Source organism: Vulpes lagopus, chromosome 8 (genome assembly GCF_018345385.1).
Source record: "Vulpes lagopus strain Blue_001 chromosome 8, ASM1834538v1, whole genome shotgun sequence".
Lineage (NCBI taxonomy): Eukaryota > Metazoa > Chordata > Mammalia > Carnivora > Canidae > Vulpes > Vulpes lagopus.
In genome coordinates, this window is record NC_054831.1 from 122,696,724 (window position 1) to 122,715,092 (window position 18,369).

At 43.2% G+C, this 18,369-nt stretch overlaps 1 protein-coding gene across 2 annotated transcripts in view; it reads right to left on the reverse strand.

Moving 5' to 3' along the window:
- DHDDS (dehydrodolichyl diphosphate synthase subunit) overlaps nucleotides 1-14,324 on the reverse strand; it is a 32,542-nt gene extending 18,218 nt beyond the window's left edge. For both annotated transcript variants that reach the window (XM_041766710.1, XM_041766709.1), the window contains exons 1-6: nucleotides 14,193-14,324; nucleotides 13,577-13,694; nucleotides 11,844-11,960; nucleotides 10,790-10,932; nucleotides 7,667-7,783; nucleotides 6,620-6,721 (exon numbers count right to left, since the gene is read on the reverse strand). In XM_041766710.1, the coding sequence (XP_041622644.1) occupies nucleotides 6,620-6,721; nucleotides 7,667-7,783; nucleotides 10,790-10,932; nucleotides 11,844-11,960; nucleotides 13,577-13,639 (542 nt within the window). In that variant the 5' untranslated portion in view covers nucleotides 13,640-13,694; nucleotides 14,193-14,324. The remainder of the gene's footprint in view (nucleotides 1-6,619; nucleotides 6,722-7,666; nucleotides 7,784-10,789; nucleotides 10,933-11,843; nucleotides 11,961-13,576; nucleotides 13,695-14,192) is intronic.
- Nucleotides 14,325-18,369: the final 4,045 nt, after the last annotated feature.

The window sequence follows — 18,369 nt, forward strand, 5'->3', positions numbered from 1 at the left end:
ATTGGTTTTGAGTTCAAGCCCCATGTTGAGCCCAGAGCCTAGTTAAAAAAAAAAAGAAAGAAAATATACAGTGCAGAAAACACACACACATACTCAACTACTCACATACATAAATATACATATATATAAAAAAAGAACAAAGTTTAGAAAGATACACCATTCTCTTAATGGTGATTACTTCTGGAAGGTTGGATAAGAAGGAAAGACTAGGGCAGCCCCGGTGGTGCAGCGGTATAGTGCCGCCTATAGCCCAGGGCATGATCCTGGAGACCCTGGATCGAGTCCCACGTCAGGCTCTCTGCATGGAGCCTGCTTCTCCCTCTGCCTCTGTCTCTCTCTCTGTGTGTCTCTATGAATAAATAAATAAAATCTTAAAAAAAAAAAGAAGGAAAGACTATCTCTTTTTTAGTTTATGTACTGCTTTACTGTTTGAATTTATTATAATGAATATTTTTTTAAAAGCTTTATTTATTTATTATTTGAGAAAGACAGAAAGAGGGAGAAAGAGAATCTCAAGCAGACTCCCTTCTGAGTGCAGAGCCTGACCCAGGGCTCGATCCCACAACCTCGAGATCATGACCTGAGCCAAAATCAAGAGTCAGCCGCCGCTTAACTGACTGGGCAACCCAGGCATTCCTAAATAACACTTTTAAAAATTTTAAGTCATATGGACCATGAAACACTGTAAAAAATCCACATTACTCAGGACTTTTAAAAACAGAAAAATGATCAGCTCTCTTGTGTCTGTTAAGAGCTACTTTCCCAAGCAGATGGACTTTAGAAAGGAGATGGAATGGCAGAGAATGGGAACTCCCACCATTTATCTGAAGTAAAACACTCCTATCCACGGAAAGAAGGTATGAGTAAGGCTAGTGTCTGTTGGTTCTAAGAACATTGTTTACCTGTCCTACTAAGCACCAAGAGGCAGAATTTGGAATCTCCAAGTGGCAAGACTTGTATCTTGGGAAGGGTCTAGAAGATAAAATTTCTTGGTGGGAAGGTTCTTCCAGGAGCACAGTTTAAAAGCAGTGAGATGGGCTGAGGGTCGTTTTTTTTTTTTTTTTTTTTTTTTTTTTTTTTTAAGATTTATTTATTTATTTGAGAGAGAAAGAGAGTGACCATGAGTTGGGGGGAGTGGCAGAGGGACAGGGAGAGAGAGAATCTCAAGCAGACTCCCTGCTGAGCATGTAGTCCGACTTGGGGCTTCATCAGGACCCCAAGATCATGACGTGAGCCGAAATCAATAGTTGGAGGTTCAATTGACTGAGTCACCCAGGTGCCCTGGGGCTGAGTATTTAAAATGAGAGTCTAACTTTGAGTAAGTTACTCCATCTCTTAGTCCTCTTTTTGCAAATCACAGAGAGAGCTTTATTTTTTGTACCATCACATGGGAAACAACATTCACTTATGAATTGTAAGACGAAGGACTCTATTTCTTGTCTTGGTAGCATGGTCTTAATTCTCTAAGAATTCTGAGATCCTATACAATCAATATAATTTCTCAGCTCTCTTATCTTTGAAATGGGCACATTTGACCTATCTACCTATATGTTACTGTGAGGGTCAAATCAAATGAAGTAATGGGGGCTCCTGGGTGGCTCAGCTGGTTAAGCATCTGACTCTTGGGATCCCTGGGTGGCGCAGCAGTTTAACGCCGGCCTTTGGCCCAGGGCACGATCCTGGAGACCCGGGATGGAATCCCACATCGGGCTCCCGGTGCATGGAGCCTGCTTCTCTCTCTGCCTATGTCTCTGCCCCTCTCTCTCTCTCTCTCTGTGTGTGTCTATCATAAATAAATAAAAAATTAAAAAAAAAAAAAGCATCTGACTCTTGATTTCGGCTCAGTTCATGATCTCAGGATTTTGAGTTTGATCCTGTGTCAGGCTCCATGCTAGGTGTGGAACCTGCTTAAGATCTCTCTCTCCCTCTGCCCCACCTCCTAAAAAAAACCAAAAACAAATGAAGTAACAGATTTGAGTGTATCTTAGGAACTAATTATAAAGTACTATGTAGGGTTGCCTAGGTGGCTCAGTCGATTAAGAGTCTACCTTCAGCTCTGGTCATGATCCCAGGGTCCTGGGATTGAGCCCCCCATTGGGCTCCTCACTCAATGGAGAGCCTACTTCTTTCTTCTCCTCTCTGCCTCCCCCTGCTTGTGCTCTGTCAAATAAATAAGTAAAATCTCTTAAAAAAAAAAAAAAGTGCTATGTAAATAAAGAAGAAAAAATGTTATTTCCATTTCCACAACTCTGCTGTGTAACTTTGGATCCCCACTTAAGCTTTCTGAGTTTCAAATGTGTCTGCCAAAGGTTTGTTCCACCTACTTTAGGCAATGGGCATAATTCTTATTCAAAATGAGGTAAACTCTGGGGAAGGGGGGGGGGGAAGGAGATAAAACTGACAAAATGAAAATAGAACACCTGTGCTATGGCCAACAAAAACCCATCATGGCATTAGCCGTCTACATGAAGACCTTTAAGAAATAATTTTTTTTTTAAGTAATCTCTACACCCAAAATTGGGCTTGAACCTACAACCCCGAGATCAAGAGTCTCATGCTCTACCAACTGAGCCAACATATGGCCCAAGAAATAATTTCTATTATTTCTAAATAAAAGTAAAATACCAACTTTCACCTATAAAATTAGAGTAGGTTACTATTTTATTTGGCAAAAATAAGGTGAAATGGACACATCCAGACCCACATCCTAAGATAACAATCCAGAATTTTGACCAGAATTAAGTTTATATATTTCAATTGTAGCATTATTTGTAATAGAGAAACTGGAAACAGCCTACATAACCAACAACTTGAATAGTTAAGTCAATTAAAGCAAGATATATTCTGCAGCCATTAAAAATAATGATATGACAAATTACAAAAAAAATAAGGCATGGCAAAGTGCTCATATTATAGCATCAAGTGAAAAATGTATGATCCAGGTTGTAAAGTGTTCAGAGTGTGATTTGTTTTAAGTATTTATATCATTATTGGCTTTGTGTTGTTTTTTTTTTTTTAAGATTTTATTTATTTATTCATAGATGCAGAGAGAGAGAGGCAGAGACACAGGCAGAGGGAGAAGCAGGCTCCATGCAGGGAGCCCGATGTAGGACTCGATCCCGGGTCTCCAGGATCACACCCCAGGCTGCAGGTGGCCCCAAACTGCTGCACCACTGGGGCTGCCCGGCTTTGTGTTTTAAAAAGAGGACTGTGGGGATCCCTGGGTGGCGCAGTGGTTTGGCGCCTGCCTTTGGCCCAGGGCGCGATCCTGGAGACCCGGGATCGAGTCCCACGTCGGGCTCCCGGTGCATGGAGCCTGCTTCTCCCTCTGCCTATGTCTCTGCCTCTCTCTCTCTGTGACTATCATAAAAAAAAAAAAAAAAAAAAAAAAGATGACTCTGGCTGAACGTCGAACCACAACCGATCACTACTTTTGTCAGCACCGGCTTGTGCCCTGCACATCCATTACTGTAGCAACCAGCACCATGGATTACTTATGTGTGTACATGAAACAGACTGTGAGCCGCATGAAGACAAGCCCCATGACACATTCATCTCTGTATTCTCGCATAGGACCTTCTTGGGACAGAGAAAGACTTGATACAGGTTTGAATAAATGAACCAAGGAATGAATCATTGAAAAGAGATCTCAGAAATAAATACATGTTGGTTTTCTGAATGTGAGGAACTTATAAGCTAATACAGTTTTTGACAACGTGCTTCCAAACAATCTGGAACCCAAATACAGGTAACAAACATGGTCACAACTTGATGGGAAAAACCAATTCAGTTGATTAAACTCACACACATGTATTTAAGCAAACAGAAAGGGCTAGAAAGACACACTTAAAATCAAAGTGTTACCAAGAGTGTTGTTGATCCTGGAAGATCTAAATTTTCATCTTTATGCATCCAGTAGCTTGCAAATCCTCTCTGATGAACATGTGTGACCTTTTTAAAAGTATGTGCATAGTGGGGCTCTGATTAGCCCAGTCTGAGTAGAACATCAACCTTCCTAAGCTTGCAGCCTCCTTACCTGAGGGACCCTGCCCCACCCACACCATGTCCGCTTGACTAATCTCACATTTGCGTAAATTCCTAAGCCATGCAGGGCAAAGAAAATGAATTCGGGAAAACTTGCTGAGCAAGAAGGTGAAGGTAAAGGTCAATGGTTGTTGTGGTGGTATGAGAATCAAGTACACTGAACTAAGAGGCAAGATCAGAGTCCTAGTCCTAGGCATGAAGGCACAGAAATCTACTTGCTAAAAGCTGGCTTTCTTTTCAGCGTAAACATTTGTCTCTTTAAATGAAACATTAACTGGAAAGCACAATAATACTGTGAACTATGAAATCACTCCAAAGGTCAAGAATTAGAAAATCACAATAACCTATAGTACTCATATAACCCCCTTTGTCTTCTATCTCTCATCTTCCTGTTTGCCCCCCACTGACTTAACCAGCATCTTAATTTCTTGCCCAACAGTTCATTATCAATCTACAGCTTAACTGACTTCGCTATAGTATTTGACACTCTGCTCCCCATCAATGCCTGCATCCTCCCAACCTGCACCAGCAAATTCCCCTTTTCTATTGGCTTCTGTAATACTGACTGCCTGGTTTTCTTCCTGCCTTCCCACCTTTTTCCTTAAGGTTCTTTCTCCTCTACCCAGCCAGCAGAATTTAAGAGTTTCTTAAAACTCGATCCTCAGCCCTCGCCCCTTCTCAACCCAGACTCTCTTCAATGTCCTCACACCCTCTTTGCTTTGGTTACCAACTACTCAAATGACCCCCATGCTGATATGTCCAGTCCCACCTCTCCTCACAACTGCTGACCTGATATCTATTTTAAACCTCTACAGTATATTCCAAATTAAACTGCTGAACTTCCTCCTCAAACTGAATCCTCCCTCAGGGTTCCCGGGCACAGGGAAAGGCACCACTATGCACTGTTTTGGAAGTCAAAAACCCAGGAGTCACTCATAATCATAACACAGTCCTTTCCCAGACTTAGCCCATCAAGGCCTCTTGATTTTATCTACTTCCTAACACCTTTTCTGCTTATTTAATCCCATTTTCAGAGCAACTTTCTGATTTTTAATTTAGTTTCCCAGGTAAATAAAATTATGCCCAAGAAGGAAATCAGACAAATTCCTGAGTCCCAAGGTCCTAGACGACAGGAAAAGGACGAGCACTCTGAAATCAGCTCTAGAGATGAGTTATCTCTAGTGCTCATTAACAGAATGGCCTAGGGAAAGCCACCCTAACACTCAGCTCAGTTTTCTCATCTATAAAACGGAGAAAACACATGAACCTCTCACAAATGAGATCAATAACTGAATAAAATACAGAACATGACATATTGCCTGGTACTTATTTTTGCTGGTACTTTACTCTTGCTATTATTAGTTTATTAATATTATTACCAAATGTTACACTAACATGTAACATGAAGGGACCGAGTGGCTAGATGGCTTCCAAAGTCTCTCCCCCTCTAATAGGATTCCACATGCTGCTTATAATGAATACTTCTTTAAAAAAATACCTGAAATCTTGCATGAAACTGTGATACAAAAGACCTAAAGGACTACCCTCAACAAACCACATTCCTAAAAAATCATTCTAGGAAAAACACTGCTAAAGGGCAGGAGGTCATCTTTATTTTTTTTTTTTAAAGATTTTACTTTTTAAGTAATCTCTACACCTAACATGGGGCTCAAACTCATATACCTGTGATCAAGAGTCACATGCTCCACTGACTGAGCCAGCCAGGTGCCCCATTGAGGACATCTTTTTTTTTTTTTTTTTTAAGGTTTTATTTACTTATTTAAGAGAGAGCATGCACAAGCAAAGGGGGAGGCAGAGGGAGAGAGAGAAGGAGAACCAGACTCCCCACTGAGCATAGAACTCAACATGGGGCTCGATCCCAGGACTCTGAGAACATAACCTGAGCAAAAGTCAGATGCTTACCTGACTGAGCCACCCAGGCACCTGGAGGGCATCCTTTAAAAAAAAAAAAAAAATTATGGGCACCTGGGTGGCTCAGTCAGTTGAGCATCTGCCTTTGGCTCAAGTCATGATCTTGGAGTCCTGGGATCTGGCCCCGAGTTGGGCTCCCTGCTTGGAGGGGAGTCTCCTTCTCCTTTTCCATCTGCCCCTCTACACTGCTCATTCTCTCTCTCAAACAAATAAGACATCTTAAAAAATTTTTAGCACTTGGCTCGCTCCGTCAATGGAGCATGAGACTCTTATTCTTAGGGTCATAAGTTCTGGCCTCATGTTTGGTGTAGAGATTACTTAAAAATAAAATATTTTTAAAAAATTAATTCCAATATAGTTAACATACAGTATTGTATTAGTTTCAGGTGTTAAGGACATTATTTTTTAGTGAGTGCCACAGCCTTGCTACCTGCTACACCATTTTTCTGGGGCTTCTTGGGGTGTGGTAAACACAGAAATTCTGAAGCAGGCTATAATAAGCCTATCCTAAGCTCTCTCTGGGAAGAATCATGCCCCTAAATCTGTCTACATGCATCTGTGATGGGACTTCTGGCCCAAGTACAAGGCTTAGGAGGTATACATCTGGTCCCTATCGGTTACCATGATAAACAACTAGTGATACCTGGGATCCAGCAGGCCCTGCTCCACTCCCCAGGCCATCTCTCTCACAGCATTACTGATCTCATGACGGGATGTGTAAGCAAAGCAGACATTTAGGAAACACCTAAGAAGGTAAGAAGAGAGTCATTTAGCAGACAAGGACTAAAGATTGTGGAGTCACAGCTTACAGAGTACAGCTTCCATGGAAGAACACACACACACACACACACACACACCCAAATGTGAATCATAGACATCTCTGAAAGGTAAGATAATGAATTCTTTGCATTTTCCAACTTTTCTTAGAATAGACACATTATTTGTTTTGTAATAGGATGAACCCTAATTGACCCTTTTACCCCCTAACCCTCTGTCCTTCTGTGGCCAAACAGCTTTTAGAGGATATGAATCCACTGTGATATTAGCACAAAGTAGAACAGGAAGGAAACTTGATGAAATCCAATCCACTGCCAAATACGTATTATATTTCAAAGGCACATATAATGAAGTTTGGACTATTGAATGCTGTTTGCCTCTGCATCTGCATGATATCCCAATGTCAGCCTCTCCACAGGTTAAAGGAGTGGGACAGAAAAAGAACTTCTCAAAGGATCTGTCTTCAAGGACAGAATATATATTATAATGTAGAGTATCAGGTAAGTCCTGGAGAACTCTGATCCAGAGCTCAAGGCCACATCCATAGCTTACCCACCCTAAATGCTCATTTCCACCCTATCCTCTGTCAAGTAAAATAATAATAATAATGATTATATATATATATATACATATATATATATATATGCATATGCATCTATCATGGGGGGTAGGCACATAGAGGAGGAGGATGAAAAACTGTATGTATAAGTACACACACATTTAACAAGTTATTAAGAACCATCCCTTGTCTGCCCTGATGATAGAGGAAGTCTCTAAACATCCCAAACCTCTCCTTGTCTTTTGTACCAAATACAGACCAAGACCCCATATGCAGAGAGGCCCCACATGTCTCCCTCGAGCTAGCAAGGAGTCAGACTGCTACAGATCACTAAGGGGAAATGTGAACACTTACTTGTTATAGTGCTTGGTGGCCCGCACTGCTTGTGCAATCAGCTCCTGGAGATCCAAGGGCAACAAATGTAGATCACCTAGGACCCGGATACACACTCCGTGCTTCTGCAGTTTCTCCCTGATCAGGAAAAGGAGGCAGGGTTGGGACAGAGAGCCTGTGGAGCTGGAGAACTACTACCACTCCACTCCCAGGTCCTGAGTGCTTCCCTGTGTGTCAGGCACTGTCCCATGTGCGGTGTTTCACCATGTCCCCTCAATGACTCTGGCCAGAGCCTGCCACATTCCCCATTCTCTAGCAAGAAACTGAAGCTCGGACAGGACAGCCAGACAGACTGCCCAAGGTCATACAGCCATCAAGGGCGGTATCAGAACTGAAACCCAGGTCTGCCTGATTTTGAGAACCTGAACCCAAACTCTTTACCACTTCCATTACACCACTTCATGCGTCCTTGTCGGCAAGTCACACTTGATATATCCTGTCCCATTTTGACAAGTGAAAAACTCAAGGGCAGGAGCTATATTATTCGTTACTTCTGTACCTTCTGGTAAAATATGTCAGTAACAGCATCATCTCACATTAATTTTGTTTACTAAGTGCCAGACACTGGTCTAAGTGCTTTACATGCATCAACATGTTCCATCCTTACACCAGCCTTTGAGGCAGATACCATTATCATTCCACTTTTACAGATGAGGAAACTGAGGCACAGGGAGATTAGGTAATTTGCTCAACATCAGGTGGCTGGTGAGTGGAAAGCTGAATTTGAACCTAGGGAGTCTGGTTCCAGAGCCTGCCCTCTTCATCATGGCATTTATCTGCTTTCATACAGTAATCCCAAACTCTGCACAGCAGGCACGAGTTCAGTTGTCCAACTAGCTTCTCTCACCTGGGGAAGCTATAGAGAAACTCAATGACTAGTGTTTGGAAGATGGGAATTTAATAACAAGAAATATCCTTGTAGGCTGGGGTATTAGGCAAGTCCTGGAGATCCCTGATCTAGAGTGCAAGGCCACATCCACAGCTGATCCACTCTGTAACCCATATCACTTTTCTTCCAGAGGAACCAAGATCTAACCACCTGATTTTGAGAATCCAATGAAGCTGTTATAGTAGACATATGTATAGGGATTAAGGTAAAACCAGAATGAAAATAGCTAGATTCAAGTCCTAGAGCCAGCACCTACTAGCCGACTTTGTATAACACTTAGCCTCTCTGAGCCTCAGTTTCCCTCACCCTGTGAACTGGGGGTGATAACCATCCCTGTGTTGAGTGAACTAAAGTACATGAAAGTGCTTATTCTCAGACAACAGGCAGGTTACTTGAGTGGTGTCTATAGGGAAGGAGAGGCAAAAGCCCTGGTGAGGAGTGAGGAGATCTGGGTTACCAACCTGGGTTTGCTATGAGCTTGCTGTGTAACCACGGGCACACCTTTCACTTCTCATCACTACGGCTGTTTCCCAACTGATGAAACTGAACCAGGACAGCAGTTTTCCAGCCTTCCTTTAGCCAAGAACTCTTTCTTTAAACCACATATTAAACAGAAGCCCAATATATAAAATAGGCAAATGCCAACGAGCACCTGATACCCCATTCCCTCTGGCTTCTTTGCACACCCACTCCATAGAACTCTGAGGTTCTGCGGCACATTGTTGGAAAACCAATGTTAAGATTTCTTCTTGGGGACACCTGGGTGGCTCAGCCTGCTTCTCCTCCCTCTGTCGTGTCTCTGCCTCTAGGTCTCTGATAAATAAATAAAATCTTAAAAAAATAAAAAGATTTCTTCTTATTCTGTCCAGGACTTTAGAACTAAAGACTCTTTTCTCTACTGCTAACTGGTTCGAGCAATCTCAGTAGCACCTCTACTGCTATGCATTTTGATCTTTCAGGAACTGTAAGACTACCTCCTGTCTTTCAGACTACAAAGTAGTAGACAACAGCTCAGCTCTGGAGTTGGAAAGATCTTGTACCCAAGAGACGACCTAAACTTCTCTGGTTTTCACTTTCCTCCTCTCTACAACTGGGATAATAATCTCTTTCTCACAAGATAATGTGAATGAAATTAAATATATTAAATGAAATGAAATGTATTAAATGAAAATACATGTTAGGCTCAGGGCCTGACACATAGTATAAGCACTTTAAAAAGGTGAGATCCGTGTGAAGTACAGAAGAACTTGAACATCTGGAAAGTGCCTCCAACACGTCCAACCCCAGCCCTTGGGGGGGAACCCTGCTGGGGACCAGGAAGCAAGGTCTGTGGCCAAGTCTTATTTATCCTACATAAACCAAGAGAAACCTAGCTACCCTCCCTCCCCAACCACCAAATCCACAAGGGGACAGAAATGACAAAACTGTTCTAGGCCCAGCTCCACTAGTACTCTAGGTCCTCTGTTCTCTCTGGTCCCATACCCTGGGTCCTGGTATGGGGAGGAGCTGGGCAGAAAAATGGTTGTAATGAAGAGTTCGGGGCAGTCCCAGCTGGAGAGGTTTCTATGCTTTGAAGCAAATAATCTCCATCAAACTTCCTCTTTGTCCCTTTCTGGCATTGCTCCCTAAGTTAAGCTTAAACTTAGTGATAGTTAAGAATAATACTGACTCTTCCCCCGTAAAGGCCTCTTACACATCATCCTGTCCCTTCCAAGAGAATATGCAGAGCAATACAGCAACTTTTTAAGGGATAACTGCACGGCAGAAAAGGACTTCTTCAATGTTTCTCTCATGCTACACCCCTATCACAGTATATTGGTCATGGGGTAAGATACCTGACCTAAGGTGGGCTATTAATTAAGGGCTTTAGTTCATTCAGGGATGCTCTCTTGAAACAGAGAAAGGTGGAATATAGAGGTAGGAAAAGGCCCTATCTAACAGATTTCAATTCCTAGATTCAGTTTTGCTTGAGGCTCGTTATACTTGTCCTTGAATTCTGTGAAATACCTTTACGTGCTCAGATTAATGCCCCCTTAAAAAGGGGGAGGAGAAAAACTAGCTTGCCATAGTTTCCATCAAAGAGAGCTAACATTAAAAGGGTTTAGAGTTCCTTAAGCTTCAGATAAGAGAGTTGAGGGTTAGTGTGGGGCTGGAGGTGGAGTTAAGAAATACTACCCCCTCTGATAGAATCTTACTGTTCTTCCATCAAGCGGCTGAACTTCTGCCGGGCCAGATCCATCAGCCCGTCTACCTCACTCTTGGAGCGTTTGAAGTTCTCAATGCTGAATGCGTAGACTGTCACCTCTAGGATGCCCAGGTTCAAACACCATCGCAGAGTCTGAGAGGGAAAAACTGCCTCTTACTTAGTCACAAAAAAGAAGCTGGGATCAACAAACCTAAAGACCTCCTCAGAGTATTCGAGAGAGCCCCACATCTTCTCATTCAAGGCAAAAATATATATATATCATTGCCCTGGCATCAGGCCATGTTCTTGTGTTGGGAAGCTGAGATCCACCCAGACCATACTGCCATTCCTCTTAGAGTTAGCTTCACAGCAACAGACAATATTCCATTCTTGTTGTTAAATTTAACATTCTCCAACTTGCAGCATGCATTAAAAGCATAAAAAGCCCTTGATCTTTGCTTAGAGTGATGACCCAAGTTGTCTGGCACTTTTCCCAGTTTGAAAGGCTGCAGGCAAACCAGATAGATAGTCACCCTACCTTTGCTCCAGAAATGTCACTTAAAAGAATTTATTCTAATATGGAACTATTTGTAAGATCTAATAATAATGAAATAGCTAAACAAATGATGTCAGATCCTTATAATAAAATATTCTACAGGGATTAAAACATACAGTTAGAAAAGCTACATATCAACCTAGAAAAAGACTTGCCAAAATATCACGTAAAATAAGGTTACTGAAGATATAGGTGTAATTTGATAAATGTTAAGTCATGCAGAACATACTCAGGGACTGGGGTGAGGCAAAGAAAACTATAAACTGCTGATTTACTAAGATTGTAAGAGAAGTCAATTTTGTTCTTATTTCTAATATTCTGTGATGATTCACTATTTAACTTAATCTCTGTTAATGTTGATATGAGAACTATAGCAAGCAAATAAGTGACAAAGCAAAAAGCTATTAAAAAAATACTCTCAAACCATAGTGAAGTCAGGGCCTAATTTTGTAGCTATAGCCCAATTCTCCATAGACTGTTCCCATTGGCTTCTGCCACCCACACTCACCTCAGCCAGCTTGTTGAAGCCCTGCGAGTGGCCTTCCTGTCGCTCCACTTGGCACTTCTTGGCATAGCGACGGTTTCCATCCATTATAAAAGCGATGTGTTTGGGCATTGGGCCCGCCTGTGAAGTAAGAAGACAAACGATACACACAGGGAGACACAAAACCCAAAGCTAATAGGCTCGAGTTAGATGATAAAAGCCCCCTGAGGAATGGAACTGGGTATTTTTAGCTTTTGGCTCAATAAATGGGTATTAAGTGTTTTTACTTATTTATATATGCTTATTTACATTGAGTACTTACTACATGCCTAATACTATGCTAGGTTTTTTATACTTCAATTCAGTTTTCTTTATTCATACAAACCTCAAGTAAATAGTATTATCTTCATTTCATAGGTGAAAACACAGGCTCAGAGAGGTCAAGTGACTTGCATAAGTCACACAGCTAAGAAAAGACAAAGTGGTCATTCAAACTGAAGACTATGCTTTCAGAGTTCATCTTTCAACCATATGTGCTGGCCCCCCACTTTGATTTCGTGAATCTCCAACTGGAAGGCACAGGAATGATACTGATGGCTGTGGCCCCGTGGCAAGGATATCCTCCACAGAAAAGAGGAATCCATTCTATCCAACTGCTGCCACACAGGAACAGGGGCCCAATGTTGTTGCTCTTCTAATTACTCAAGAGAAGCCAAGCATTGAGAGTTTCATCAAAATGTAAATGTCATGAACCATTCCAAAGCAAACAAAAAAGACATTTTGGGGACCAACAAAACTTATCTTCCTTAGAGCAGCCTTTTGTTGTCTATCACAGCAAAAATTCACTCCTGAGCCTAATTTCCCTCACTGGAGGGCCTCTTCACTGACTGCATCCCCCTCACCTCTCCAACATTTTCAGCTTTTGTCCTGCATGTGTACTCTTAAAAAAAAAAAAAATCCAGTAAAGTCACGCAGCTTGTTCTTCCCAACACATGACTGCAGTGGTTCCCTGAGAAGACGCCTTCTATTTCCTGGCCTGCCTGAGATCACTTGGCATTTGTGTGTGAATGTGTGTGGGGGGTGGGGTATAAGGCTTGCTGACTCATAGATTCACTTCTACCCACTGCTTGACAGACTGTAGTTGAAAGACACAATCAGGCTGACTCTCTTCAATCTGAAACCTGTTATGTACAGAAAATATAACATTGTTGTGATTCCTAGATAAGAGTGGAGGCAAGATCTGCGGATGTAAAAAGTAGGAAATCGAATGACTGGAATCTTCTGACAGCTGAAAACAGCCCCAATAATAGCAGTAATTAAGAACTGCTAGACCCTGCTCTTTTTGATGTATCATATAAAGTCACATGGTTTATAAAAGATAAAGAGACTTTCATTCTGTTTGTCTCTCTCTAAAGCCCAAACTCTTAACTATTATGCTATACTGCCACATCAGGGAAAGATTAGCCCATCTAAATCCAAAAGAAAAAAGGAAAAACAGATTAAAGTTCCAAGTAACAAATTTCAGCTCCCTATAAGAAAGACCTAACAGTCGATGTTGCCCAGTGATATTGAGAGGTCCTGGGGTTCCTGAAAATGTGAAAGTTAGGACAATAATCTGCCAGAAATGTAGACCTGGAAGCTACCTTGCAATTCATTGACTTGCTGGTTCCATTGTTAAAGTCCACCTAACACCATGGGTCACTCAATTTTAATAATAGGTTTTGACACAAGATTGCCCAACTAACCAGGAGGCTCACCTTTATAATGTTGGCACAGAACCGCTCCCAAAGTGACAGCTCTCCTTCCTTGATCCATGACATAGCTCCTGCCCTGGCAGAAGATGATCCCGGAACAATAAGACACCAGCCAGGTAACCTCGGATGAACAAGAAAGAGACTAAATCACCAGAGCTTGCAAAAAGCTTCGGATGACTTTGTAGAGATTTATCCGGAGGACTGTGGAAAGTAGCTAGTAGTAAGTAGGATCCAAAGACACCGGCCTAAGCCTCGAATTCTTTCCCATCCAGAGCTGATAAGCCATGAGACTTCGGAGCAGAGGTCCTTCCTTGATTTTGGCTTGGTGGACTTCGCTTCTATCCCCTCTTCCTCGGTATCTGCACTGACTTTTCCTGAACATCCAACGTGCTTCCTGCCACATCACAGCGCCCACATCCTGATCCCTGCCGGCTTCTTCTTTCTTCATCTTCGCCGAGACTCCGTTTCCCCTTCTGCGCTCCGACACACTAATCCCTTCAGGTGTCGCCCCCATCACCTGCAACCTCGGTGGTCTCCCAATTATTTACTCCCTCACTGATCTCTTCCACTGTCCCCTCTGCTTCTCTCACAGCCGCCTTCCCGCCCAGTCACCACTCACCTTTAGCTCACCGCTTGGACACGGCACGAGCCCCGCACCGCCCGGCGCCCTTCAACCGCTCCACTTCCTCACGACGTGGCGCTGGAAGAACACGTCATCGTTGGGCGCTGGGACACGCCCCCGTCACCTAATGGGCGGGACTCCACCCTGCGCCTGCGTGCTGGGAGGAGGGGCGGTGCCAACTTTCCGGGCGAAATTCGCACTCCCGAGAGCCGGGGAGGGGTGTTGGGGCGGAGGGAGGCCCCTGCGGGAGAGCCGCGCTCACGTGACGGGGGGCGTGGGCGGGCGTGCGGGCTCCGGGACACGTGCTGGGGACCCGGCCTGGGGGACCCGATCACCTGGGGGAGCTGGGAGATCTGCAGACCAGGGTTGGGAGGCCCCGCGCGGGCTCCCCCGTAATAGAGCGCGAATTCCGGGATCCCCAGGACCGAAGCACAACTTTTCAGCAGCTAGTGGCAGGTTAGGACTGTTGCGAAATGGAGTTGGGCGATGCCCTACTAGCTGGAACGCCTGAGAACTGGGCGATGGAGTCCTGGCTCAAGATTTTGAAATTCTGTATTTACTGTTTGCAGTTTTCTTTAGTGAATTTGATCCTTTGGTAAATTCTTAGCCCTAGTCAGTCTCACGGACGCGCTTCCTATCAATCCATTTTGTGCTGATTTAAGGCACTCCTATTTTAGGATTTTCAGATTCTCACGACCTACCCAGAGCAACTCAGAATGGGATTGAGCCTGGAAAGGGCTCTGCTCTTGAGAATGAGAAAATAACTGGAAGGCCATTGTTAACCCTCATAGAAAAATCAAAGGCATTAAGCTCTGTGCCAAACCTTTAAGGAAAATGGAGGCACTCAAAAAGAAACTTAAGAGTTCAATTTTCTCAAAATTAAAAAAGGAAAAAAAAAAATCAACCTTACAATTTCTAAAGAACCTTCTTGTAGTTTTCTCTTTGGAACTGTATTTTCATCAAGGAAACAAGGAAGAGTTATTACACTGGTAACTCCCAGCTCATCATGTGTCTCATGACAAGGGTTACTTTTAACAAACATGATCAAGAAAGCCCTAAAGATGAGTAACCCACCCATGAATAGTCTTAAGCTTTTGCATCCTTCCTGCTTTGCACCCTGGGAATTAAGTTTCAGCCCAGTTGATTATTTCCAATTTTGCAGGAAGACCACTTTCGCCTTGGCCCTTTAGTAGTTTGCTTTTAGAAGCTTCTTCCATGGTCAGCTTTGACTTTTTGGTATGTTTCTGCAGTGGATATATGAAACTGCTTACCCCTTTTCTGCCATTTCTGTGCATTTTGCAGAATATATGGCATACCTCCAATCAAGTTTTGTTTTTTTTTAAACCATCATCCTTTTTTGGGGGGGGGGGGCACTAGATGTTTTAAAATACAATGTTCATTAGAAGGCTAGCACACTTTTGCTCAAAGAACATGTTAGCGTTTTTGTATAGCTAATCAGTGTTACTTCCTCTGGCCTCAATTTCCCTAGTCCCACATATTTCCCTCCCTGGGGTGCTGCAGGGGGTTAATTAATTAAGATTTGTAAAGGGCTTTGAGGAGCAGGGGAGAAAGTATTAGGGTCTCATGCCCCAAACCATGGCCCCATCCTTTCATCCCAGCCAGTGGCACAGGCAACCCCATTCTTATGCATGCCAAGCTCCTAATCCCCTCTTGAATGTGGCAGCTTCCAAGGAAAAGGACAAGAGGCCTTAACTAGAAACAAAAATCCACTGTAATGAGGTGCTAAGAAGACTGAATTTTCAAGATTCATTTTTAACAAAATGGCTGAACAGGAAACTTAATGGTTCTTCTGGGGTTTCTGTGTCCCAATCCAAGAAGGTAGGAATTATGGAAAACACCCTAAAGATCCAACAAGAGGACAGTTTCAGTACCAATAAGTTTTTATTCATTGTATTTTCCCAAGGTAAAGAGAGAAGGGAAAAGGGTCAGCATGTGTGTTACAAGACAATAGCAAGTGGGAAAGGAAGTACCCGGCACAGCAACATCAACCATCAAATAAACACTCCCCAGAGATGGAGTCACTAAAGCCCAAGAGGGCTCAGTCTCCTGCAGTTCAGAAATGAGGGGAAGGGATCAGGTTAAGAACAGATAGGTACAGCTTTCCTACCACCACCCCCCTCCCCGCCCCAATAAATTCAAGATTTCACAAAGCTTTGGTTTCTAGCAGTAAACATGGAGTTACATTCGTCCGTCTCCTATTAAACAATCTTGTGGCCACTTTGACAGAAGTTTCTTGCACCTGCATAAAAGTTCCTGAGTGACTTGGATATACATTCATCTTCCTTTCTTGGTCTCCTGACCCTACTTTCTACATTCAAGGCCCCCCTCGTTGCTTCAGCTTCCCTCTACCCTCAGCCTGGAGAGATTAAAGTAGGTTTGTTCCACCCAAATACAAGTGTATTAGTATGAATCACATCAAGGAATGGTCTTGACACAGGAGATTGGGAACAAGGGAGGAAGTGTTCTTCGCTTCTTTAGAACGTGAAATGTGTAGGTGTGGGGCTTTTTCTTGGAAGGAGGGATAGGAGAAGGGTAGGGTAGGAGTTAAGTTTTAGGACAGAAGATCTGGCCCAAAAAAGGAAATACGGGAAGGGAACATAAAAGGATAGTCCAAGGCCGCCACACTTCAAGAGGGGTCACCAAGCTATGTTCCAGTTTCTTTTCCTGGTGCAGAACCTTTTGTCAAAGATGCTTTGGCTATTTTTCTCAATACAAAAAAGAAGTTTGTAAACAATAAAACCCCAAAAGAACATGGAGAAGACCAACACATTATATTTACACAAACCAGGCCACCAAGCAATCACCCAATCAGCTATTCATGAAAACCTACAAAACCCAGACAAATACAATCACTAGAGGGGGCAGCAAGCAGGGGAGACAAGAACCCAGGATCAGACACACATCACCCAATGTGTTCTATTGCATCTGCCCCATTTCAACACAGTGAGGTAGGTTTGTGGTGATCTCACAGCATATTAAGTAAAACCTTCTTTTATCCTTTAGCTACCACGACACTAATCACTGCTGCAGCAGGGCAGGACACTGGCTCTGGACACTGCAAAGAAGCCATGGCTTATGGTCTCTCTGGAAGTCAACAAGAAAAGCCCAGAATTTATAAAGGTTTAGAAAGTTAGCCTTTGCTTCATACACCGCATCCCTGGGCAGCTCAAGATGGGTTCCAGAGTTACTATTCTTAAACCTATCCTTACCAACTCATCTTTAAAACACGCGCGCGCACGCACACACACACACACCCTGTTGTGCATGGTAGGCCTAGCCCAATCCAGCAAAGGATGGATCCGGTATGTAAAGTGAGTCCCGTGCCCTAGGATTAGAAGTCTGGAACAGGAATCCTTTATTACACGTATAGACAACCCTCAACTAATCCTGGCTTCCCCTCCGCACCTTTTAGTTGGTGCGGCCTCTCCTAACGTTACTTCCTATACCAGCTTTTCCTGTTTAGACCAATTTCCAATCTTCCACTAGAAGGAGATCAAGTCATGGAGCAACTGAGTTAAAATCTCGTCTCCCATGGAACACTGAAGGTAGAGGGGTTTCAAGAGAACACTATGGCAGAAAAGCCAGCTCTAATTGGCAAAAATGAGGTAGTTCAATAGGCTATGCACTCCAAATAGTTGTTCTCCCTGGTGATAAAACAAAAAAGTATTCCTGCTGTGCAGACCTGGAGCTGCTGCTGACTTATCCCTGAGATTGCTCATGTACCTGAGAACACAGTGCAGGAACGAGGGCCTTAAGATTAAAATACACAAAAATACAAAAACCAGAATATTTATATTACGAAAAAAAAAGTTAAAATGCACAAGATACGTCATTCGCACACAGCTAGTGCAGTTGGCATCCTGGAGAAAGTGGGGCCCAAGGTGCGGTTGTCCAAGGGAGCAAATAAATAAAATCCTATCAGCCCAGAATGGGGTGGGATTAAGTTTAGGAGCAGGAGGTCTGTAGCTCCAACACAACAATCCCTGTGGCTACTGTCACAACCCATTGCTTGGGACAGTCCTCAGCACCCTATCCCAAGAGTGGGTTATGGGACAAGATGTAGAAAAACCCTGCCTTACCCCTTAGAGATTCCCTCCCCATAGAATATAGTGGTCGTGGGTTGGGCCCATCAATCTGGTCTCATGCTTCATCT